We start from the raw sequence: 26,536 nt of genomic DNA, 5'->3' as shown, positions 1-26,536 counted from the left end.
CAGCACCCTTTTGTAACCCTTCAGAAAGTCGGGGTAGAAGGAACATACTTAAAGATCATAAAAGCCATTTATGAAAAGCCCACAGCTAACATCATGTTCACTCTCACCGCTGTTGTTTAACATAGTGTTGGAAGTTCTAGCATTAGCAATCACACAACAAAAGGAAATCAAAGGCATCAAAATTGGCCAAGATGAAGTCAAGCTTTCGCTTTTTGCAGATGACATGATATTATACATGGAAAATCCGATAGACTCCACCAAAAGTCTCCTAGAACTGATACAGGAATTCAGCAAAATTGCAGGATAAAAAATCAATGTACAGAAATCAGTTGCATTCTTATACACTAACAATGAAGCAACAGAAAGACAAATAAAGACACTGATCCCATTCACAATTGCACCAAGAAGCATAAAATACCTAGGAATAAATCTAACCAAAAATGTAAAAGATCTGTATGCTGAAAACTATAGAAAGCTTATGAAGGTAATTGAAGAAGATATAAAGAAATGGAAAAACATTCCCTGCTCTTGGATTGGAAGAATAAATATTGTCAAAATGTCAATACTACCCAAAGCTATCTACACATTCAATGCAATCCCAATCAAAATTGCACCAGCATTCTTCTCGAAACTAGAACAAGCCATCCTAAAATTCATATGGAACCACAAAAGGCCCCGAATAGCCAAAGTAATTTTGAAGAAGACCAAAGCAGGAGGCATCACAATCCCAGACTTTAGCCTCAACTACAAAGCTGTAATCATCAAGACAGCATGGTATTGGCACAAAAACAGACACAGAGACCAATGGAATAGAATAGAAACCCCAGAACTAGACCCACAAACGTATGGCCAACTCATCTTTGACAAAGCAGGAAAGAACATCCAATGGAAAAAAGACAGTCTCTTTAACAAATGGTGCTGGGAGAACTGGACAGCAACATGCAGAAGGTTGAAACTAGACCACTTTCTCACACCATTCACAAAAATAAACTCAAAGTGGATAAAGGACCTGAATGTGAGACAGCAAACCATCAAAACCCTAGAGGAAAAAGCAGAAAAAGACCTCTCTGACTTCAGCCGTAGCAATCTCTTACTCGACACATCCCCAAAGGCAAGGGAATTAAAAGCAAAAATGAATTACTGGGACCTTATGAAGATAAAAAGCTTCTGCACAGCAAAGGAAACAACCAACAAAACTAAAAGGCAACCAATGGAATGGGAAAAGGTATTTGCAAATGACATATCGAACAAAGGGTTAGTATCCAAAATCTATAAAGAGCTCACCAAACTCCACACCTGAAAAACAAATAAGCCAGTGAAGAAATGGGCAGAAACCATGAATAGACACTTCTCTAAAGAAGACATCCGGATGGCCAACAGGCACATGAAAAGATGCTCAACGTCGCTCCTCATCAGGGAAATACAAGTCAAAACCATGCTCAGATATCACCTCACGCCAGTCAGAGTGGCCAAAATGAACAAATCAGGAGACTATAGATGCTGGAGAGCATGTGGAGAAACGGGAACCCTCTTGCACTGTTGGTGGGAATGCAAACTGGTGCAGCCACTCTGGAAAACAGTGTGGAGGTTCCTCAAAAAATTAAAAATAGACCTACCCTATGACCCAGCAGTAGCACTGCTAGGAATTTACCCAAGGGACACAGGAGTACTGATGCATAGGGGCACTTGTACCCCAATGTTTATAGCAGCACTCTCAACAATAGCCAAATTATGGAAAGAGCCTAAATGTCCATCAACTGATGAATGGATAAAGAAATTGTGGTTTATATACACAATGGAGTACTACGTGGCAATGAGAAAGAATGAAATATGGCCCTTTGTAGCAACATGGATGGAACTGGAGAGTGTGATGCTAAGTGAAATAAGCCATACAGAGAAAGACAGATACCATATGGTGTCACTCTTATGTGGATCCTGAGAAACTTAACAGAAACCCATGGGGGAGGGGAAGGAAAAAAAAAAGAGGTTAGAGTGGGAGAGAGCCAAAGCATAAGAGACTCTTAAAAACTGAGAACAAACTGAGGGTTGATGGGGGGTGGGAGGGAGGGGAGGGTGGGTGATGGGTATTGAGGAGGGCACCTTTTGGGATGAGCACTGAGTGTTGTATGGAAACCAATTTGACAATACATTTCATATATTGAAAAATAAATAAATGAATAAATAAATAAATAAATAAATAAATAAATAAATAAATAAAGCAGCAAGAAAGAGTTTTATTAGAAATAAGGAAAAAATCCATGTGGCCTCTGAGGGTGATTCATGCTGAAACAGACTACCAAGGTAGGTTGTAAAATTTTCATCCCTAGAGACTTTAAAAAATAGAATCAGCAGCCACCTTTACATGGTTTAATGATTTTCTTGTCTGAAGGCAAAAACTAAAAAAAAGGTAAATTTCTCAGCGCCTATCAGATAACTGTCTCATTTACATATGTTGCAACGTACGTAAATAAAACACAGCACCTTATTTAGATATACTTCTGATTCTCTATACATCCTCACTGCCTCAAAAAGAAGAAATTGAGCCAAAATTATTCTACAAATCTTGTCAGTTGACGCTTGGGCCAAATGGCAACATTTTTGCTAAAAAAGAGCTCCAAATCTCAGTAGTTACCCAAGCATCTTGTGATGAAAAGATCTAAAACATCATCGCATATGATAAATACATAAAATTTTTCTAGGGTTTGAGATCAGTCATTACATTGCTACAGGTGGTCTATCATACTTACCTGATGGTCCTGGTAATCCAGGTTGTCCACTCAGTCCAGGTTGCCCTGGGTCTCCAGGCAAACCCTGGTAACCTTTTGGTCCCGAAACTCCAGGAATACCTTCCAAGGATGAGTAGAGGGAAGACAAGTTAAGTTTATGGGCTAAATGGGTGATGGGTATTAAGAAAGGCACCTGTTAGGATGAGCACCGGGTGTTCTATGTAAGTGATGAATCAATAAAGTCTACTCCTGAAATCAATATTACACTATATGTTAACTAACTAGAATTTAACTATAATAAAATTTTAAAGAATCTTAACCATAAAAATAATTTGACAAGGCAAGCAACCCAAATTCTGAACTATGAATGAAATACAGGAACCCATGATATTCTGATACAGCATGAACCAAATAGCACTGGACACATACTAAACTCCTCCACTTTTTATTGAGCTATCATTAAGAAATTCAATGCACTCATTACTGAAATCACTTTCCTCTTTGGGCCTCAGTTTCTTACACTGTAAAATGAAGGAACTGGAACAAGTTATCTTTAGACTCTCTCTTAGATTCTACAACTATCTTTAATAGCCGTATTGTATTATAATAGCGTTTACTGCTTCTTATTTTACAGAAGGCATAATTGAAAGAGAAGTCTTATAAGGAGTCATTCAAGAAAGATATCTCATTTTAGCATACAAAAAATGAGACAGCCCTGCCTCTTTTCTGACAACATACAAAACTATAGTAATGTCTTAAACTCTTTTTTGAGAAAAAAATCCCACCAAGTCCTGCTCATAGGGAAACATACTATCTGTGTACACACACACACACACACACACACGAACAATATTAACGTTTACAAACCAAAAAGAGCCACAAACTTTACTATAAGCTGCAAATAAACACAGCTAGTTTTAAAGTTCCATGTTTTTTTTGAAAGGCTATTCTATATAGATTAGATTGTAAGTACTTTATTTGATTCATGCTTATCTACATGTTCTGATGCCTTGTTATATGTCACAGTTTTGTAAAACGAAAAAAGAATTTTGTATTTAAAAAATCAATGTTGGGGTGCCTGGGTAGCTCAGTTGGTTGTCATGATCTTGCTGTCTGTGAGTTTGAGCCTCACGTCGGGCTCCGTGTTGTCAGCTCAGAGCCTGGAGCCTGTTTCAGATTCTGTGTCTCCCTCTCTCTCCCTGCCCTTCCCCCACTTGCACTTTGTCTCTCAAAAATGAATAAACATTAAAAAAAATAAATAAATAAAAAATAAATGTTATACTTCTTATTTGTTTCTAGTAAAATAACAATAGTAACACAGTTGTTCCCTAAACCTACTTTCAGCAACTTCCCCCAGGGCTGAGATTGGCTCTTCATAGTCTAATACTTGTTATTCTTCCATGGCAGAATAACAATGCACTGCATTTAGAGCCAAGTATGATACGGATATTAAAACACTGCAGGGCAACAATGTACCACTCATTCCCATCTGGCTTCATGGGAAAAAAATTAAAGGCCCAGCAAATTTCCTAAGCACTGAAATCTGTTTTCCAAGTGATTCTGGCCATATATCCATTTCTCTCAACCACATCCTGTACTACTTTCTGGAAAGCCTGAAGGTGACTGCCTTAAGTCTATTTTAAGACTTCATAGTTTGTGATAGATTAAACTACAAAGAAAATACTTAAATAAAAGTTGATCACTGAAATATTACAAATCAGGTGAAAATTTTCATTACCAAAATTTGATACATCTAAGTGCCTTTTGTTGGTGACTCCTATGCTACAAGTCACTTTTCATGCTATTAAAAATTAAACTTCGGGGCGCCTGGGTGGCGCAGTCGGTTAAGCGTCTGACTTCAGCCAGGTCACGATCTCACGGTCCGTGAGTTCGAGCCCTGCGTCGGGCTCTGGGCTGATGGCTCGGAGTCTGGAGCCTGTTTCCGATTCTGTGTCTCCCTCTCTCTCTGCCCCTCCCCCGTTCATGCTCTGTCTCTCTCTGTCCCAAAAATAAATAAACGTTGAAAAAAAAAATTAAAAAAAAAATCTTTAAAAATTAAACTTCAGATATAGCTGTAAACACATTCACAAATAAATACATTCACTCACCTGGTAATCCAGGGTCCCCCTTCTCTCCTTTTGAGCCCAGCAGATCTGGATCCATTGGTCCAGGAGGGCCTGGAAGGCCAGGCTCTCCTTTACCACCTTTTTCTCCTACAGGGCCAGGAGGTCCTGGCTGACCCTGCAAACCATTATCACCTAAAACCGACATGTGTGTGGAGGACAACAGATCAGATTCATCCTTCCAAGATTAATGCATATAAAGATTATTCATATGTTCCACAGTTTGGTAGGTCACTGACCATCCAAAACACTTACGCGCCATGGTTATTGTCTATGAATAACTTGAATTCACACACATTTTTATACTCAAATAGCACTTCATATATTTTCTGGGGTTCTTTGACAATTATAGGAATTGTAAAAAAAATCAAAATTTAATACCTATATTTTGTTATTTTGAGCTGAGCATTTACATTTCACAGTATCCGAATTATACATGCCACCACATTGAAAACAGAACCTATTTAAATGCCATGTCACATACAAACAAACACAAGTGGGGCACCTGGGTGGCTCAGCTGGTTGAGCATCTGACTCGATTTTGGCTCAGGTCATGATTTCATGGTTCTCATGGGATCGAGCCCTGCATTGGGCTCTGCAATGATAGCATTGAGCCTGCTTGAGATTCTCTCTCTCTCTCTCTCTGCCCCTCTCCCACTTGCATGCACACACGCTGTCTCTCAAAATAAATAAAGAAATAAACATTTAAAAACTTAAAAAAGAATATACAAGCAAGCATTGCTCATTTTAAAGCAGTCAAATAAAAATGTTTTGTATTGACATAAAAGATGTTAAATTTTCTCTCTTACATGCATCTGCCACCAACTCTGAATATTACCTTTGAGACCAGGAACACCACTCCTGCCAGGAATTCCCAAAGGTCCTGGTGGGCCTGGAGGTCCCATCATACCCATTTCACCTTTGGCACCTTTGAAGAATATAAATAATTAACTTTTACCTTTCCTTGACCTTGGAAAGATAAAAGGTAAGTTTTAAGATGGCAACTGGAAGACCTGAGGGTTGGAGGGAAGGCACTAAACCCCTTTTCAACCGTTGTAACCATAGTGACCACTATTGCCAATACCTATGAATATGAAGACTCACTGTGGTTACTTATCTCCAAAGATGGCCTCACAATGCACAACACTTACCAGTATACACACCCTTGTGTAGCCTTCTCCCCTTGAATTTGGGCTGACTCTGTGCCTTGTCCTTGACTAAGTGACATTGTGACTCCCAAAGCTAGATCATAAGAAGTCTTGTGGCTTTCACCGGGGGCTCTTGGAACACTCGGTTTTGGTTTGGGGATTCTCTTGTTTGGAAGCCAGCTGCCTTTAGAAGGAGAGCAACTACCCTGACTTTATCATAATATAACAATCCTAAGCCATGTGAAGAAACGTTATGAATAATCAAAGACATGTGAAGAGGCCAAGGAACAGTCAGGTGTCAGAGAAATGTCATTCTGGAAGTAGATCCTTCATCCTAACAGCTCCAGTTGATGCCATCTGGATCAGAGATAAATGACCCCATTCAAATCATGCCTTAATTCCTGACCCACAAAATCTTGAACAAAATAAAAAAGGTTGATTTAAACCATTAAATTCTGGGGTCATTTTCTATACAGCAATATGTAACAAGAAATCTCCCAGAGAAAAAGTATAATGTAAATAACAAAGTGAGTCTCTTGAAAAGACATTTAACACTTTTCCTTAAGGACTAGGTCAATCCAGAAAAGTACAACAAAGGAATAATATAACGGAATCATAAGAATTTTAATTTCCTGAATCTAAAACCAGAGAAAACTTTAAATAAATTACCTGGAAATCCAGAGGCACCTGCTTTTCCTGGAATCCCTGGTGATCCTGGGGGTCCCATAGGACCAGGTGCTCCAGGAATTCCTGGACTGCCTCTCTCACCAGGGGGTCCTAGAACATCAAACCCAGGAGGTCCTGGATCTCCCTTCTCTCCTGGTATTCCATGTAAGCCTAGTTAATACAACACCAATATTAACCAGTTTTGAAGTAGTTTTAAGAGATGTGTCTGATCATTTTTCTAGCAAACAAGTGACAGACTCCTTTCTATAATAAACCTAACAGTGAGTCAGAGATTCTTTTGGTATCATGCACATAAAATGACCTAACAATCAAACTTCAGGATTTTCAGGTACATTTCTCTATGAAAGTGCTTCTCAAATTATTTTTGGTGAAGGATGAATCTTTTCTTAATTCTTGGCTCATCCTGGACTAATATTTTTCATAAAATACTGTAAAATGACTAAAAGAACTACAATAAAAAACCAAAGACATACATAATACATGTCTACTTTCGGCTATTAAATTCAACAACTACAATTACACTGTCAAATTGCTATAAAAGTTTCTAAATGCTTACTCTCAGTTTCTTTTAATTCCAATGCAGACTGGTAACAAGCAGTTTGTGATTTGACATTGGTCCGTTGACTGCATTTGGATTTGCATTGTTCTAAGGTACTATGGATTATTGGGCTATATTTCCATAATCCATAAGAATGACTAAGTACTGAGTAAGCCCATTGCATGGACCTTTTTGACTTTATTTTAACCTCATTTTACATGTTGTTTTAATAATACATTACCATAAATTTTTGTTGTTAAATTTTGTTTCCCAGTATTTCAACCAGGATTTTACAGAAAAAATATGACATTGAAAAAATGCTTAACCTTAGTTAGTTTTGTAAGACTGAACTACTCCAAGACACAAGATGCTTAGAATATAGGGAAAAGAATTACTCTACAAACACAGAGCAAGTTCCCGCTCCAATACCTATCAGCTATGTGACTTAGTGAGTCACTTAATATTGTTGATCTACATCTGGGGATACAACTGACTGGAAGCTAGAGGCTGAGCCAGGTGACCATTCCAAGGGTCCCTTCAACAATAAGACCTAATTCTATTGTTGAAGGTTCATAGACAATTATTTTTATAATAGAGCAAGATGCTAGGATTTTAAGATCTGTTTGGTGTCATATACCAGCATGTCCTTAAACCAATAAAATTCACTTCGAAGATTAGAGAATTCCGTTTAATTGGCACAGTGGTGATGGTTCCAATGCTGTCATTTCATAAAAAAAATGCTATAAAAATGGGAAAGAGATTTTATATTATTGTATTTGTGAAGTATGATGATACCTAAAAACGAGCACTATTATAGCTCTATATGGATTGCTGCTTATTGTTATATTCCAACTAGTTTTTGACAGCTGAGCTTTTGAGATAAATGATTTGTCCTTTGAAATATGCTCCACAGGGGCGCCTGGGTGGCGCAGTCGGTTAAGCGTCCGACTTCAGCCAGGTCACGATCTCGCGGTCCGTGAGTTCGAGCCCCGCGTCGGGCTCTGGGCTGATGGCTCAGAGCCTGGAGCCTGTTTCCGATTCTGTGTCTCCCTCTCTCTCTGCCCCTCCCCCGTTCATGCTCTGTCTCTCTCTGTCCCAAAAATAAATAAACGTTGAAAAAAAATTAAAAAAAAAAATATGCTCCACAAAAGAATGAAAAGAAACCAAAGACTTAAGTCTGGAGAAATCTTGTTTGTTTTTCAGGTGTAAAGCTTTACTTTAAGATCCAGCTTTTGAGAAAGAACTACAGTACCTGGTAGGCCTGAAGTTCAAGAGGCAGTAGTTACAGTTTAGTAGCAAGATGAACTACCCAGGCAGAAGCAAGTTGCCAAAAGATTGATTAAGTTAGGAGACAAAACTAAGCATGTTAAGATGAGAACAAAAACGTCTACAAGTAGAAGTTATTAGATACTGATTCATGACTATCATATATTAGTAATGAGTAAAGAAACTTACTTTAGGCATTCATTAAGATGTTCATATAGCATATTCTGTAAATGAAATGTATTTGCCAACAGACACACACTAAAATATTTACATTCACAAAAAGTAATGCTCTCTTTAAGGTATCATTTTATTTATTTTATTTATTTTAATTTTTATTACTTGTTTTATTTATTTTTTATTTTTTTTTAAATTTACATCCTCTTTGATGAAAATCAGCTTTACATTTTTATCTCTGATCCTTATATTGCTTTGAATAACCCTTTTGGAACTTAAGCTCCTAAAGATAAGTTAGAATTTAAAACTGAATTTTATTTTATACTATAACAGCTTAGGTACAGAGAACTCAATAATAATCAGTGGATGACTATGATTAAACAAACCCGCATGTACTAGCAAAGATTTTTTTTTACTGTTATTTGTAGTAGTAACAGATATTATGCTATACTTTTCATAGCATAGATCTTTTTCATGAATATTGTCAGAAATAGGCATCCTAGTAAGATCAAGAATTAAGATTATGAAATTTCTTAAATGACATTTCTTTTAAATGACAAAACACAACAGAAATGATAAATTCATCCTTATATAATAATAGGAATTATATGGCTATATCTATAAGGGGTAAGTGCATGAGGGGTATACAGATGCTCTTAATTTATTGGCAGCTAAATGGAACCAGTTACTGAAAAAAGGGGAAAAATTAAAAAACACATTATCTGTGAGAACTTTACACACACACACACACACACACACACACACACATACACACACACACACATGCTAACCAAGGGTTTGATAGATGAAAAAAAGTTAGAAAACTTCATAGATGAAAATATGTTAGGAAACTTCATCTATGAAATGACATGACTAATTCCTTGTTTCTTTGTTTAACATTAGTAGCAATGAGGTTGAACTGATTCAGTTATGTACTTTTTCCTGAGGCCAGGCAAGCATTATAATATATTTGGCTCAGGTTAGGGTATGATATGTGAACATGGAATTGAGTATATCTAACTGACCTCTAAAATATTCACTAAAGCAGCGATCTCCTAGCTAATAGCCAGATCAAATAATAAGAATCAACAATTTCCATTTCTGCCTGGATGAGTAGGGCATGGAATGAAAGCATTTTGGTTATCCTTTGGCGTTTTTTTTTTCTTTAATTTCCCTGCTGTCAAATGAGGAATTGATAATTCAACAGTTCCTTAATTTATAAACATGCATTAAACTGTGTATCCTGCCTTGGAAAGGAGAATGACAAATTGTAAAGTTTAATTAAATTACAGCAGAACGCTGGAGTAAAAAATGCTTGAAAAGCATAATGCAAACATTTTATACTGGGCAGATGACAATATAGAATATTTTGCATTAAGTTTTCTACTGCAAAATGAAACACAGCAAGTATATTAAATAAGCTTATTAGAAAACATTGGTAGCTAGAATTTTAGCCATGCAGTGTAAGTCAGGTATATCAAAATATAAGTAACAGCCTTCCTGATCACCCTTTCATTGAGATGTATGAACAGAAATTACAATGTTTTTGAAACGGGCTAAGATAATTTTCTGCTTTGGTGATATAAATAAATTTATATAAAAAGTGAGTATATGTTTGAAAAAAAAAGTGAGTATATGTGGCTAGTATTAAATATAAAATGTGGTCTATCCTATAGTAAAAAAAAATCTGTGATTTGATAACATATCTATATTAATAAGAGTGCATTCAACACATTTTCATGACAGTTGCTATTAACTTCATTTGTTTAACCATATTAGTTAAGATCTTGACTTCTATGGCAAAGCATATATTTACAGAAGAAAGAGATGAGATTAAATCAGCAACATTACTTTTCCCCTGCCTGTTCTATCTAGACTTTATAAATTAATATACCTATATATCCATAAGTTAAAAAGCAGAGAACATTGGAAGAATGAAACATTTAGAGTATTAGCTAAATTTGAGAAAGCATAAACCACAAATAGATGTATTCTTATTTTGTTCAGCTTGTTATTAACAGTAGTATTTCCACTCTTGTTTAGCTGTGATTTAAGAATTCAGAATGCTTCCAAAACCTCATGCAATTTTGGGAAATAAAAGAAATGACAAAACACAACAGAAATGATAAATTCATTTTAGCCATCTTTGTGGAACAGCAGGCCAAGACTATAATGACCAAACCTAAAAATTGTTTTTTCTCAAGATCCTTTTGCTGCGTTAGTTGAACAGAATGGTTTTTTCATAAGTGTTGAAGCAGCTACAACAACCTGGTTTGAACAACCTGGTTCAAAGCAACACTGTAAGTTTTCTTATTTTTAAGTCAGTAGTAGTGACATGTTAGGGGCCATTAAAAAAAAGGTACAATGTGCCATAAAATAAAATATTTAAACAGGAAATAAGCTAAAATAACCTTTACTTCCAGGATTTTTATATTGTTAATTGGTGTTTCTAGATTTTAACATAATAATTAACAAAATATCTATTGTCATTTAAGGGCAGAAAATATATTTCTACTGTTTCAAAATCAATGTATGGGGGCGCCTGGGTGGCGCAGTCGGTTAAGCGTCCGACTTCAGCCAGGTCACGATCTCGCGGTCCGTGAGTTCGAGCCCCACGTCGGGCTCTGGGCTGATGGCTCAGAGCCTGGAGCCTGTTTCCGATTCTGTGTCTCCCTCTCTCTCTCTGCCCCTCCCCCGTTCATGCTCTGTCTCTCTCTGTCCCAAAAATAAATAAAAAACTTTGAAAAAAAATTAAAAAAAAATCAATGTATGTACATCTGAACATATTCATGTAAATCATCTGACATATTCATGTAAGTTAAGGAATGATTAAGTTTTTCATGTTTGTTTTAACTTCAGGAATTATTACATTGCTTTACAGTAACATACTGGCTCAAGAGTGGCCCTTACTGTGCATAACCAGATGGCTCAGAATCCACAAAACTCAAGTAAGCTCTCACACAAACGTAGAGGAACAATATGATTCTTTATCAGGTTACCAGCTGACAAAACTTGTTTTGCCTATGTATATAAAAAAAGTTTAGGGGCACCTGGGTGGCTCAGTGGGTTAAGTGTCAGACTTCAGCTCAGGTCCTGATCTCATGGTTTGTGAGTTTGAGCCCCATGCCAGGCTCTATGCTGACAGCTCGGAGACTGGAGCGTGCTTCAGATTCTGTCTCCCTCTCTCTTTCCCTTCCCCACTTGCGCTCTGTCTCTCAAAAATAAACAAACAGTAAAAAACTTTAAAAAAAACAATTTAAAAAAAGTTTAGAGAGCTTATGAGTTGCAAAGCAACTGCTGATTTAGGGGCAAAGGGGGAAAAAATTCAACGCACTTGTTTAATTTAAAAAAAGAAAAAGAAATGAGAATGCCTAAAATATATTTTTAACAGAATGTTAAATGTGCAAAGAAATGTTAAAAGATTCCACAAAGGTCTATTAATTCTGCACAGCTACTCAGATCTGAAATAATCAGCACTAGACGTTCTTAGCTCTGTGATTCCAAGACTGCCACTAGCTTAATGACTGTATGCTGTGGCAACATACTGCAATGTTAAACTGTATTATTGTCAATAGATCATTTTTAAATGAACAGGTAGGGAAAATATGGGATTAAAGTAGCTCTTATGCTGTGATCTATGCTTTTTCAGTTTTATAATATTATACAAATAGACATGTTACTAAAATCTGTTTTCTGGAAAACTGTTACATAGCTTGTACTTTACTGATGAGCTAACCAACCTCTAATAATGAGTGCTACAAAATGCACATTTATTTACTCCAATCTTACCAGGTTGGCCTACTGGTCCAGGAATCCCTGGTGGCCCTGGTGGTCCCTGAACACCTATCCCTGGAAGCCCAGGAGGTCCCATTGGCCCAGGTTGTCCATTTGGCCCAATATCACCTTTAAGAAATAAATATAGTTTAAATATTAAAAACACAACAATAGCTGAGTCACTAGTCATTAGGAACCACAACACCCATGTGAAAAGGCACATCATAGTAAGCAGGGATCTTGAAAAGCTAACCAATCATAGAGCAAGAAAAGTACGCACATAGAGCAAGAAAAGTACTCACAGAAGATAACAGGAAATGCATTAAAAGTTACAGACTTATAATTTAACCTATGCTGAGCACTCAACTTCAATACTTAAAATCAACTTCTCAAAATAATACATAAGATTACAAACCACACATTTCTTTTGCCTGCAACTCATCTATAAGTATCTATAAGTTTGGGTAAGTATCTATAAGTATAAAACACATTTTCAAGTTGCTTTTTTAAGGTAGGTAACCTTTAACATCTTCTTATTTGTTAACTTGGGCCCTGTCCCCATAAACAAGCTAAAGCCTGTCCCATCATCAGTAAAATACTTTGACCATAGAAACTTCACTGTCCCTCTATCTTCTGTCTCTCTTAGTTTAAAAAATTTTTTACATATACTAAAACTCTCTAATGTACTCTGATGGGTTTTGACAAATGTATACTGTCATATAATCACCACCAACATCAAGATATATAAGATACATATATAGTGCCATCAAACCAAAAGGCTTCCTGTACCTGGTTGTAGTCAACTCCTCTCTACACTCTAATTCCCTGGCAACTGCTTGATCTGTTTTACGTCTTATAGTTTTTCCTTTTCCAGTATAGCATATAAATGCAATCATATAGTATGTAGCCTTTTCACTATGTCTCCTCTCCCTTAACATAATGCATGATGCATCCAAGTTGCTGTACAAATCAGTAGTTTGTTACCTTTTATTGATGAATAGTATTCCATTATACAAACATGCCACAACTCGTTCATCTATTCACCAGCTGAAGGAAACTGGGCTATTTCCAATTCTTGGCAATTATGAACAAAGCTGCTATGAACACTGGCCTAGAGATTTTTGTGTGAAGTGTCACATTTTTTCTTGGATAAATAACTAGGGGTGGGATTGCTGGGTCATGCGGTAAGGGTATGTTTATAAGAAATTGTCAAAATATTTTTCTTTTTTTAAGTTTTTCTTTAAATTCCAGTTGGTTAACATACAGTGTAGTATTAGTTTCAGGTATAGGATTTAGTGATTCATCACTTCCATACAACATCCAGTGTTCATCAAAAGTGCACTCCTTAATCTCCATCACCTATTTCCCCCATTCCCACACGCCCCCTCCCCTCTGGTAACCATCAGTTTGTTCTCAATGATTACGAGTCTGTTTCTTGGTTTGCCTGTCCTTTTCCCCACCCATGTTCATTTGTTTTGTTTCTTAAATTCCACATATGAGTGAAGTCATATGGTATTGGCTTTTCTTTGATTTATTTCGCTTAGTATAATACTCTCTAACTCCATCTATGTCTTTGCAAATGGCAAGGTTTCATTCCTTTTTATGGCTTAGTAATATTCCATTATATATGTACCACCTTTTCTTTATTCATTCATCAGTCGATGGACACTTTGGTTGTTTCCATAATTGGGCTATTGTAGATAATGTTGCCATAAACATCGGGGCGCATGTGTCCCTTTTAATTAGTATTTTTGTATTCTTTGGGTAAATATCTGGTAGTGCAATTGCTGGATTGTAGGGTAGTTCTATTTTTAGTTTTTTGAGGAACCTCCATACTGTTTTCCAGAGTGGCTGCACCAGTTTGCATTCCCAAAAACAGTGCAAGAGTTCCCCTTTTCCACATCCTTGCCAACACCTGTTGTTTCCTGTGTTGTTGATTTTAGCCATTCTCACAAGTGTGAGGTGATATCTCACTGTGGTTTTGATTTGTATTTCCCTGATAATGAGTGATGTTGAATATCTTTTCATGTGTCTGTTGACCATCTGTATGTCTTCTTTGGAAAAATGTCTATTCATATCTTTTGCCCATTTTTAATTGGATTATTCATTTTTGGGTGTTGAGTTTGCTAAGTTCTGTACAGATGTTGGATACTAAACCTTTGTCAGATATGTCATTTGCAAATATCTTCTCCCAAACTGTTTTTCAAAGTGGCTATAACATTTTGAATTCTAACTAGTAATGTATCAGTTCTAGTTACCCCACGTTTTTGGCAGCACTTGGTATTGCCAGTTTTCCTTCTTTTTTGAAGCCTATTCTGACAGGATAAGAAATGGTATCTCATTGTAGTTTTGACTTGCATGTCCTAGATGACTGATTATATTGAGAATCTTTAGATATGCTTACTATTCAGATGCCTTCTTCGGTAAAGTACCTGTTCAAATCTTTTGCCTGTATTTCCAAATTCAAATTTGGTTGTTTCATAATTACTGACCTTGAAGAATTCTTTATATATTCTGGCTAAAAGTCCTTTTTGTCAGATATATGATATGAAAGTACATTTCGTTTTAATTAAGTCCAATTTATCAATTCTTAAATGTACTGTTCTTTTGGTATTTTATCTAACAACTCTGCTCAACCTACAATCATAAAGAGTTTCTCCTATGCTTTCGTCTAAAATAAAGGATAATAAAGTACTGCCCATGGGCTAAATTTGGCCTGTAGGTTTCATTTGGAACTACCTGTGAGCTAAGAATGGTTTCTACATTATTTAAAGTTGTTAAAAAGGAAAAAAAAATATATGACAAAAAACATAGGTGGCCCATAAAAACTAAAATATTTATTATTGGGCCCTTTATAGAAAATGTTTGCCTCTGTTCCAAAAGTTTTTTTTTTATCATTTTAGGTTATATACTTAAGTCTATGATCCATTCTGAGTTAATTTCTGTATACTGTGTGAAGCGTGGGTTGAGGTTCATCTTTTTGTTTTGTTTTACACATGGATGACCAATTGATTTAGCACCATTTGTTGAAAAAACTTATTCTTCTATTGAAATTGCCTTTTCTATTTGTCAAAAATCAAATTCTATAAGTCTATTCTTGGACTACCTATAGCGTTCCATTGATCTATATGTGTCTCTCATTTCACATATACCACACTATCTTAATCACTGTGGCTTTACATTAAGTTTGGAAATTAAATACTATGAATCCTCCAACTCTATACTTCTTTGTGAAATTATTTTGGCTATTCTAGGTCCTTTCCCTTTCCAAAAAAAATTTTGAATAAGAAACTACTGCAGAATTTTGCTAGGAAACATGTTAAATCTATGAATAAACTTGGAGAAAACTGTTATGTTAACAATATTGAGCCTTCCAATTCATAAACACAAACGATCTTTCTATTTGTTTGGAGTTTGACTTCTGTCATAAGTGTTTTCTAGTTTTCCACATACAGATCTTGCACATATTTTTTAGAACTATACCTAAGTACTTCATGTTATTTTATTCTATTTCAAATAATGCTGTTCTGTGTAACTTTCATTTCTAGTTGCTCATAATAGCATGTAGAAATACAATTTACTTTTGTATATTTGCCTTGTATCCCATCAATTCTTAGTTCAAAGAGTTTTTTTTTTGTAGATTTTTGATTTTCTATATAGAAAATCAAGTCACCTATAAAGAAAGTTTTTTTTTTCTGCCTTTCCAATCTGTATGTCTTTTATTTCTATTTTGGGGGGTTATTTAGTGATGAGGTTTTTTTAATTTAATTTTTCTTAGTTAAAATACATTGCAATATTAGTTTCAGGAGTAGAATTTAGTGGTTCATCATAACAAGTGCCCTCCTTAGTACTCATTACACATCTAGACCATTTCCCACCCACCTCTCTCCATCAACCATCAGTTTGCTCTCTATCATTAAGAGGATCTTGTGTGTTTCCCTCTCTTCTCTGCTCCCCCTCCTTTTCATACGTTCATCTGTTTTGTTTCTTAAATTCCAGGTATGTGTGAAATCATATGGTATTTGTCTTTGACTTATTTCGTTTAGCATAATACATTCTAGTCTCATCCATGTCACTGCAAATGGCAAGACTTCATTCCTTTTGATGATTGAGAAATATTCCACTGTGTGTGTGCGTGCATGTGTGTGTGTGTGTGTGTACACACAACATCTTCTTTATCCATTCATCAGTCAATGGACATTTGGGCTCTCTCCATAGTTTGGCTATTATTGATAATGCTGCAATAAATATTGGGGTACATGTACCCATTTGAATCTGTATTTTTATATCCTTTGGGTAAATACCTATTAGTGCAATTGCTGGATGATAGGACAGTTCTATTTTTAGTTTTCTGAGTAAACTCCACACTGTTCTCCAAAGTGGCTGCACCAATTTGTATTTCCACCAGCAGTGCAAGAAGGTTTCCCTTTCTCCACATCCTCACCAACACCTGCTGTTTCTTGTGTTGTTAATATTAGTCATTCTGATGGTGTGAGGTGGTATCTCATCTTTGTTTTGATTGTATTTCCCTGATGATGAGTGATGTTGAGCATCTTTTAATGTGTCTGTTAGTCAGCTGGATGTCTTCTATGGAAATGTGTCTATTTGTGCCTTCTGCCCATTTCTTAACTGGGTTGTTTGTTTTTGGGTGTTGAGTTTTCTAGTTCTTTATAGATTTGGGGTACTAACTTTTTATCAGATATCAGATATGTCATTTGTTAATACCTTCTCCCGTTCCATAGGCTGCTTTCTAGTTTTGTTGATTGTTTCCTTCACGGTGCAGAAGCTTTTTATCTTGATGAAGTCCCAATAGTTCATGTTTGCTTTTGTTTCCCTTGCCTTTGGCGACATGTCTAATAAAAATTTGGTCCAGCTTAGGTCAAAGAGGTTGCTGCTTGTGTTCTCCTCTAGGATTTTGATGGTTTCTTGTCTCACATTTAGGTCTTTCAAATGATGAGATTTTTTTTTTACCTGAGCATAGTTGACACACGTTACACTAGTTTCAGGTGTACAACACAATGATTCAACAAGTATATATATTATGCTATGTTCACCACAAGTGTAGCTATCATCTGTCACCATATTATTTGTATTTCTTGCCTGATAGCATTTCATTGCTTTATAGGACTTACAGTATGATAATGAAAAAGAGTGGTATGAAAGGACATCTTCATGCTGTTCCATATCTTCAGGTAAAATCCGTCTTTCACCACTAAATATAATGGATCAAGTTTCTTGTAAATGTTCTTTATCATGCTAAGGAAGCTCTCTTTTATTCCTAATTTTGTGAGAGCAACCTTTGCAGAATGAATGTTGAATTCTGCCAAATAATTTTCAGCATCTATTAAGATGATAATATTGTGTTTTTTCTTTAGACTGTTGATGAAGCAAATTACACTGATTTTTTAATGTTTACTTATTTTTGAATGAGAGACAGAGTGCAAGCAGAGGAGGGGCAGAGAGAGAGGGAGACACAGATCCAAAGCAGACTCCAGGCTCTGAGCTATCAGCACAGAGCCCGACGTGGGGCTTGAACTCACGAACTGTGAGATCATGACCTGAGCTAAGTCAGACGCTTCACTGAATGAGCACCCAGGCACCCCAAATTACACTGATTTTCTAATCAGCCTTGTATTCTGAGGATAAATCTTACTTGGTTGTAGAATATAATCTTTTTTATATATTGTTGGATTAGATCTGTTAATATTTTCCTGAGACTTTATATATATATGTTCCAGAGGGATATTGGTCTACAACTTTCTTTTCTTATGATGTCTTTGATGGTTTTTGATTTCAGGGTAATGCTGGCCTCATACAATTGTTGGGAAACAATCTATCCACTTCTATTTTTGGAGAGAGATTGTGTGGAACTAGTGTTACTGTTTCTTTAAATGTTTGTTTGAATTTACCAACGATGCCATCTGGATCTGTAGTTTGTTGGTAGGATTTTAATTACAAACTAAATTTCTTTAATAAATATTGTATTATCCATTTCTTCTTCAGTGAGCTTCAGTAGTTTGTATCTTTTAAGAAACTAAACCTTCTCATCTAAGCTGTCAAATTTATGAGCATACAGTTGTCTGTCATATGCCCCTGTTATTCTTTTAATGTCTGTAGGGTCTACAATGATGCCCCCTCTTTCATTACTAATACTGGTAACACGTGTCTCTTCTTTTTTCTTTTCTTGGCTGGCCTGGCTAGAGGTATATCCATTTTATTAATCTTTTCAAAGAAAGTTATTTGGTATCACAGAATTTTTCTATTGTTTTTCAGTGTTCAATTTCACTGATATCTGCTCTTACTGTTATTTTGCTCTATCTTCTGATTGTCTTTTTATTTTACTTTCCTTGTCTAATTTCTTAAGGCGAAAAGTTGTTCTTTTTATCTAATAAAAGTTTTTCACACATAAATTTTCTTTTAATTACTTCTTTACCTGAATCCTCTGAATTTGATATGTTTTATTTTCATTTTTATTAAATTAAAATACTTTCTAGTTTTCACAGTGATTTCCCTTTTGATTTATGAGGTATTTAAAAGAGTTTTGGTTATTTTCCAAATATGTCAAGATTTTCCCAGATAGCTTTCTATTACTGATTTCTTGTTAAACACAGTATGGTAAAAGACTATACTACATGATTTCACTATTTTCAATTTTCCAAAGTTTGTTTTAAGGCCTAGATTATCATTGATCATGATGAATTTTCCAGGTGCACTTTATTTCTTTTAATTTATCTATTTAATTTGAGAGAGAGAGAGAGAAAGAGAAAGAGCATGCGAGCAGAAGAGGGGCAGAGAGAGGAGAGAGATAATCCTAAGCAGGCTCTGCACTGTCAGCATGAAGCCCAACATGGGGCTCAAACCCACGAACCATTGAGATCATGACCTGAGCCACAACCAGAGTAAGACGTTTAACCAACTGAGCCACCCTGGTGCCCACTATGTGCACTTTAAAAGAATGTGTTTCCTGCTCTTGTGGGGTGGAATGTTCTATAAATGTTAATGTTGAGGAGTTATGCTCAAGGGAAACTCCTAACACTGCTCTGCTTAGAACACTGTACATCCTATCCTTGTATTCTTCTACATGAAGCTGATGCAAAGTATGGTCTATGGTAGTTGAATGAGTATGACAAGCCTAGCTGGACTGAAGACCACCTGATGTTGGGCATTACAGTATTCCAATTTTCTATTTGTAATTTTGTATTCTCTTTATTAACAAGAGCTGCCAAAATTGTATGATCTTAAGGTGCCACAGAAATCTTTTTCTGTCTTGCACATTTCTCATCCTTTGAAAATTGTACTTTTCATAATTATTATTTCATTCTTTTTTTAACATACTGTGTATCAGAAATTTATTTAGTTGAGACCACTTGCTCAATACCAACTTTAAAGAATCTATTCTTTCCCTACTGACTGAGGACATTTTTGTGATATATCAAGTTGTTATATATACATAAGTATGTGTGTATATATGTGTTCCGTATATACATGTTTCTTAACTCTTTCTATCATATTGGTCTACTGGTCTGTTCCAGCACTGGTTCACAATGGTATAATTATAATTATATTGTAATATATTTTAGTAAATGTTTGGTAAATGTTAAGTTTCAGAATCAGTTATGTCAAATGCTTCCAAAAAAGTCCTATTTGAATTCTCATTGAAAATGCATTATATTTAGACAAATTTGGAAAAAGTTGACATCACTGAGCCTTCCCATGCACACATATGATTTATCAACCAGTTAATTTTACCTTTTTTCAAGTTTGTTAATGATAGTTTTAATTTCTTTCACAAATACATTAGGCATACTTTATTTTATCAATTTCTAGATATGATATATATTTTTTGCAAATTACATTTTATTTTTATTTATTTCAATATTTCCATTTCTATACCGTTCTATTTGTTACAATACTTTTGGATGTTATTCTTGCTACCTGGAACATCCTTTCCTAAGGATACAGCTCAAGTGTCACCTCCCTTATGAAGCCTCCCAAGGCATCTTGGATGAAGCCCTGAACAAAAGTAACATATGAGGCAAACTGAATGTTTCCAGTCATCTTTTTTTACCTTTTTAAGATGATTCTAATGCTGAGTCTTTCTTTTTCTAATGTTGAGTCTTAAGCACATTTTCATCCTCATATAGTTCTTTCCTGATGGGTATTAGCCTAATTAATTTATTATTGGTTACCATTTTGCTTTGAAAGTGCAAATCTCCTATTAAAAGAGATTGCTAGGTTCTAATACCCAACTACTGGTATAAGTGTGTCTGATAGGTGAACTTTTATTATGATTTGCTTATTGAATTCTGACAGTGGTTTACTGACCCAAAACATTAGCAATACATATTCATAAAGGTTCCAGATAAAATAAGCACTATCACAGTGATACCATGTAGATTTTCTTATAGTAGTCACAGAGGAGACTATATGCTTTTGTGTTGCTAGTGACTCAAATAGTATCTGGCACAGAATAAGAACATAATGTTTGAGGAATGAAAGAATTATATGGCAGAAAATCCCAACTTCTTTTTCTTCTAGCAACATAGGAACTGTACTGGAGTTTTAATATTTCAGAATGATTCTTATTAGGATATGGGGATCCTATATTTACTTTCAAAGATTAGGAAAATAAATGCCTGTTAAGACACTGATGCTTAAAATAGTCTTCAACCCATTTCTTCCTAACCCGTCTCAAGGATATTTTAATAAACAAAAGTATCATGAGTGAGTAAATCCCATATGGAGACTGCCACATAGCTTATCATTTGGAATGTCTCTATCTGCAATTTTTGGAATCACATGTCTCAGCTAGGGTAGATAATTGGTGGGGAACACTATGTGTAACTTTGAGTGTTACAGCTTACAGGTGGCCAGAACTGTTTACTTGAACACAGATAGGTATTTTTAAAAGAGCTTTATCTGAGAAGAATTAGTATTGGGCTAGTTTGGGGCTTTTTCTGGTAGAATATAGGCTGGATACATTGGGCTGTGCTGTCATATTGCTTTAATGGTAAGTAATCCAACATGTTTTGGGAGTATAGAGTTGCCCAGATTATTCTCTGGAGGCCAAAATATTGACCAGGAGAGCCCCATTCCTTGCAAACCAGTAAGGAAAAAGCAATTGCCAAACCATGTAGGCTAATTCTATTTCTGTATATAATTAGGGGAATCAGAATCAAGTGGGTAGAGGAAATCAATGGAGAAATAAGCAAAGTACATGAGCAGTTCACAGGAAAAGTATGTATGACCCTTAAGCATATGAAAAGATGTTCAATTTTATTCATAATAATGGACATACAAATTTAAACTACCCTGAGAGTAAAGGCAAAGGATCTAGTATATTCAAAGAAATTTTTTAAAAAGAACAAATTGGAGGATTACATTACCTGACATCAAGTCTATTATAAAGCTACTGTAATCGAAACAGTTGGTAATGACTTAAGGATAGTAAAATAGATAAGTAGAATTAACAGCACAAAACAGACCTACACATATATAGCCATCTGATTTTTGACACAGATATCAAAGTAATCCAACGGGAAGGGAGATATTTTGATCAAATGATGTTGAATAAAATTATCTGGAATGAATGATAGTCTTAAACATAAAAGCTAAAATTATAAAATTTATAAAATAAAACAGAATATCTTTGAAACTTTGGGAAAGGAAAGGTTTCTTAGACAAAACACAGAAAATAATAATTATATAAAAATAGATAAATGAAACATCAATAAAACTAAAACTTTTATTCATTAAAATACACTTATAAAAATGGATAGGCAAACCAGATCAGGATAAAATACTCATAAACATATATTGAACAAAGGAGCAGTATGCAGAATATATAAAGATCACTTCCAATTTAACATATAAATAGAAACAACCCATATTTTAAAATGGGGAAAATACCTGAATGTGTAAATAATCCACCAGTACATGTAAAAGAGCTCAACCTCATTAGTCATCAGGGAGATGAAAACTAAAACCAAAATATGTTACCAACACACCTACCAAAACTCAAAATTAAAAAGACTGATAACACTAAATGTTGGATAGAATGTGGAAAAATTAAAACTTTCATACCATATTGATGTGAGTTTAAAATGGTACAATTGTTTTGGAAAAAGGTCTAGTAGCTTCTCATACAACTAACATATACCTACTTTATGACCCAACAATTCTACTCTTAGGTATTCTCCCAAAGAAAAATTAAAGCACAAATCCACAAAAAAGACTTATAAAAGAACGTTCTTAACAGATGCACTCATAATAGTCAAAAACTTGACACAGTCCAGGTGTCCATCAACACAGAATGGATAAACAAACTTTGGTATATTTGTACAATTAAATGCTTCATAATAAAAAAATAAAAATAAAAACTCTCACCAAACACAACATAAATAGATCTCAAAAACAATATTCAGAGTGAAAGAAGCTTTACAAAGAAGATACCCACTGTGCTATTCCATATGGAGTTCTACAACAGGTAGAATTAATTTACAATGAAGAAAAACCATTACAGTATAGTTGTCACTGTGGATACTGGTGTAGGGAGTGAGGAAAGGGGCAAAAGGGAAATTTCTGGGATTATATTTTGATAAGGGTTTGGTTACTCAGGTATATGCATTTGTCAAAATCCAGCAAATATCTCCTTAAGATATGTGCATCTCATTTAATGTGAATTGTATGTCAAAAAGATTAGCAACCATAGAATTGTAATTATAATACACATGCTAAACTATTTAGGGAGAAGCGCACTCCCTAAATTGTAGAATTTACTTTGAAATGCAATAAAAAAATAAGTTAATGGATAAAGGGATGGATTAATATGTGACAAATCATGTATAGTAAAATGTTGATGATAGAATATCAATAATGCATATATAGTAGTCACTAAAAATTTTTTCCTACTTTGCTGTTTATATGAAATTTTAAAAACATAAAATGTTGGCAGAGATAAAATGCTAATTGTAGAATCTTGATGGTGGATATAGGAGTTTTCACTGAACCGTTGTTTTAATTTCCTGTGTGTTTGAAAATTTTCACAATAAAACATTTAGAAAACTATACTGATAACTACTTCTATCAAATTTGCAAAAATTAAAGAGTTTGTCAATATACTCACTTACCAAGGCTGTGGAGAAACAACTACACTCATACACTGCTGATACGGTGCACATGGAGAAGAATCTGACAATATCTAGAGATGCATTTAGCCTTTAATTCGGAAAATCTATTTTCATTAGTCTCTTCTACTATTACACCTGTACACATATAATTAAATAACATGTATGCAAGACAATTCACTGTGATATTATTTCTAATAAGAAAAGATTGCCAAAAACCCAATCTAGTGACTAGCAACTGGTAGAATAAATTGTGGTATATCCAAGCAATTCAATACTAGATGGCTATTTCTTAAAAATCAAGATCTCGATGCAATGACATGAAGCGATCTCTAGGATATAAAATTAAGTAAAATAAGTAATGTGCAAAAAGTCAAAAGGTCTACCTTTTGAGAAAGGTAGAAAAATATATATTCTTACTGGCTTGTATTTGTATGAAGGAACACTAGAAGGATAAATAACTCAAAATGGCTACATATGGGATGGGTAAAACAGAGTGGATGGAGATGGGGTAAAAGGAAGACTTCTCAGTGCCACTTTTATACATATATGATTGTATCACCTATTCAATGAAATAAAACGCCAAAACACCAATGGTAGATGAAAAAGAGCAGTGACAGAGTGGTAGCATAGGCTTTCAGCTAATTGGATTTATCACCCATAAACTTTCCCAAAAGTTTCAATTTCATAAAAGTTAAACACAAATTGAAAAGTAATAATAACTTCTATACCTTTTGGTCCAGGAAGCCCATCCAAGCCAGCACGCCCTGGAGGACCTGGAGGTCCTGGGAAACCACGATCCCCTTTTGGACCAAGTGTTCCTTTGAAACCTGGTAGTCCTGGGGGCCCAGGTGGCCCAGGTAGCCCAAGTCCTGGTTCTCCCTTAAGCACACACATGAGAAAACACAACAAAAACTCCCATGATTTTCTTGGTGTTTATTGTTTACTATGGAGAATTTAAAGCAGAAAATACAAGGTAATACCATTTTTCCCTATGGGGGGGAGGGAGTAGGACAATTAAATGAAAAATAATTGGTGTATTGGAGAGACCATCTAGAAGGATGAGAAATAAAATGATTTGGTTTGAGGACAAGAAAGATAAAGAGAGAATGAGATTAAAGAACTCAAGTGAAGAAATGGGATTACAGACTATTAGATAATTATTTTAAATTTGACTAAGTATGATGATGACATTGTGGGTTTTTTTGAAATGTCCATTTACTTAGAGATGAATACTGAAGTATTTATAGGTGAAACAACATGATTTTGAGATATGAGTTAAAATACTTTGTCAAAAAAAAGAATAGATGAAGTAAATATGATAAAATCCTGATAATTTGGAAAATGAAAAGTGGATATATGAATGTTCATTGTATCACTCTTTTTACTTTTGTGTTCATTTGAGAGGTACGTAATAAAATAAGAACAATTAAATAATAGAGAAGAGGTTTCTCATTAGAGCTGGGGTTATGGTCAATTGTTCCTCCCATGGAAAAAATAGTAATGATGAAAACACAAAAAGTTTAAATTAATTAAATAAAAGAAAATTCAGGAACAGTCAGGGTAATTATATACCATAGTAGTTTGCTGAAGGCTGACTAAGGAAAATTTTAGATTAGCTGAGAAATAATAATAAAAAGAATGGAAAATAACTCAAACAGTTGTTGTTATTGTTATTATTATTATTATTATTATATTACTACGCTAATAGCAATGGCTTGCATTATGTCTGTGGGATGGAATTGGGACTGGGAAACAGTATGGGAAGTTCCTGACATGATATTCAACCAATCATCACATAGGCATGGATAGAGATGAAATGGTATGGTCATACTATAGAGAAGTACAGAGGGAGCTGATGATTGTATTCTCTCATCTAATCTCATCTCATCAAATAACCTGTCACTCTAAAACAGAAACTTTTTGTTTGCTTTAAATATTACCTCCTGGACTATTAAAGAATGTTTTGGGTTAAATATTTTTAAATTAAAATATAATCAGCTAACTTTATTTATATAGTGAAGACTTGGGATAATAATGTCTATATCCAAATAGAGAGCTAAGGCTAACAGGAGAAATAGGAAAAGGGGAAAGAATAAATTAAATGTCCCAGACCTTTGGTCCTGGAAAGCCTGGTGGCCCAGAAGGGCCTTCTAGACCAATTCTGCCAGGTGTCCCAGGTGCTCCTGGAGGTCCTGGAATTCCAGGAAAACCTGTGAAATGATGAGTAATTTTTTAATTTTTTAATCTCCAAAGAGAAGACACTTTAAGAAAGATATCCAAACTCCCAAACCCATGCTTTTACCCTGTCTAATCATGCTTAGTGACTACATTGAGATGTTAAAACTACAATGACATTTTAGATGACTACTCAGAATCAAGCCTTACAAATATCTGATATTCCTTCTCAATCACCTTATGGTCCTACCATTTTCATACAGAGCTAATTTGTGTGGAAGATACATTCTTCTAAAGTAAAATGACAGGTATTACTAATGAGATAGAACTAAACGTAAAGAATGACTACCAGAAAAACTTTTATTCTGCTTATATTTGGATATAGTATGCTAAAAGGCCTACCATATAATTCTGGAAATGAGCTAAAAACAATTACAAATATTACACACATATATACACATAAAGCCAAATCTCTTTCAAAGTCACTTAGAATAAATGAGTAAGGACATGTTTAAATATTTTTTTTCAACATTTATTTATTTTTGGGACAGAGAAAGGAGTAAGGACATGTTTAAAGACCGTTCTCAGACCAATGTGCATGCTTGTCATTCATGAAAATAAATTCTGTGAGGAATAAAGCAGAACTGAAACAACAGCCCTAAAAAATTTCAGTAAATCAAGACAACATGATTAGGATAAAACATTACTTGGATACATATGTGTAATAAATATGTTTTCCGCTTAATACAGCCCATTCATTCAACCAATTATCTACTGAGTGCTTACTATGTGCCAG

General features: G+C 34.9%; 1 protein-coding gene across 7 annotated transcripts in view; it reads right to left on the bottom strand.

Annotated features, from left to right (window-relative positions):
* Positions 1 to 26,536, bottom strand: part of COL4A5 (collagen type IV alpha 5 chain) — a 237,559-nt gene that overhangs the window by 51,119 nt on the left and 159,904 nt on the right. For all 7 annotated transcript variants that reach the window (XM_023249437.2, XM_023249436.2, XM_023249434.2 and 4 more), the window contains 7 exons: positions 25,678 to 25,775; positions 24,294 to 24,444; positions 12,452 to 12,565; positions 6,667 to 6,834; positions 5,688 to 5,777; positions 4,835 to 4,984; positions 2,748 to 2,846 (listed from right to left, as the gene is read on the bottom strand). In XM_023249437.2, coding sequence (XP_023105205.2) covers positions 2,748 to 2,846; positions 4,835 to 4,984; positions 5,688 to 5,777; positions 6,667 to 6,834; positions 12,452 to 12,565; positions 24,294 to 24,444; positions 25,678 to 25,775 — 870 coding nt within the window. The remainder of the gene's footprint in view (positions 1 to 2,747; positions 2,847 to 4,834; positions 4,985 to 5,687; positions 5,778 to 6,666; positions 6,835 to 12,451; positions 12,566 to 24,293; positions 24,445 to 25,677; positions 25,776 to 26,536) is intronic.

The sequence above is a fragment of the Felis catus genome, chromosome X (assembly GCF_018350175.1).
Source record: "Felis catus isolate Fca126 chromosome X, F.catus_Fca126_mat1.0, whole genome shotgun sequence".
Taxonomy (NCBI): Eukaryota; Metazoa; Chordata; class Mammalia; order Carnivora; family Felidae; genus Felis; species Felis catus.
The sequence above is the reverse complement of the archived record's forward strand: the minus strand, read 5'-3'. Positions and strand labels throughout refer to the sequence as shown.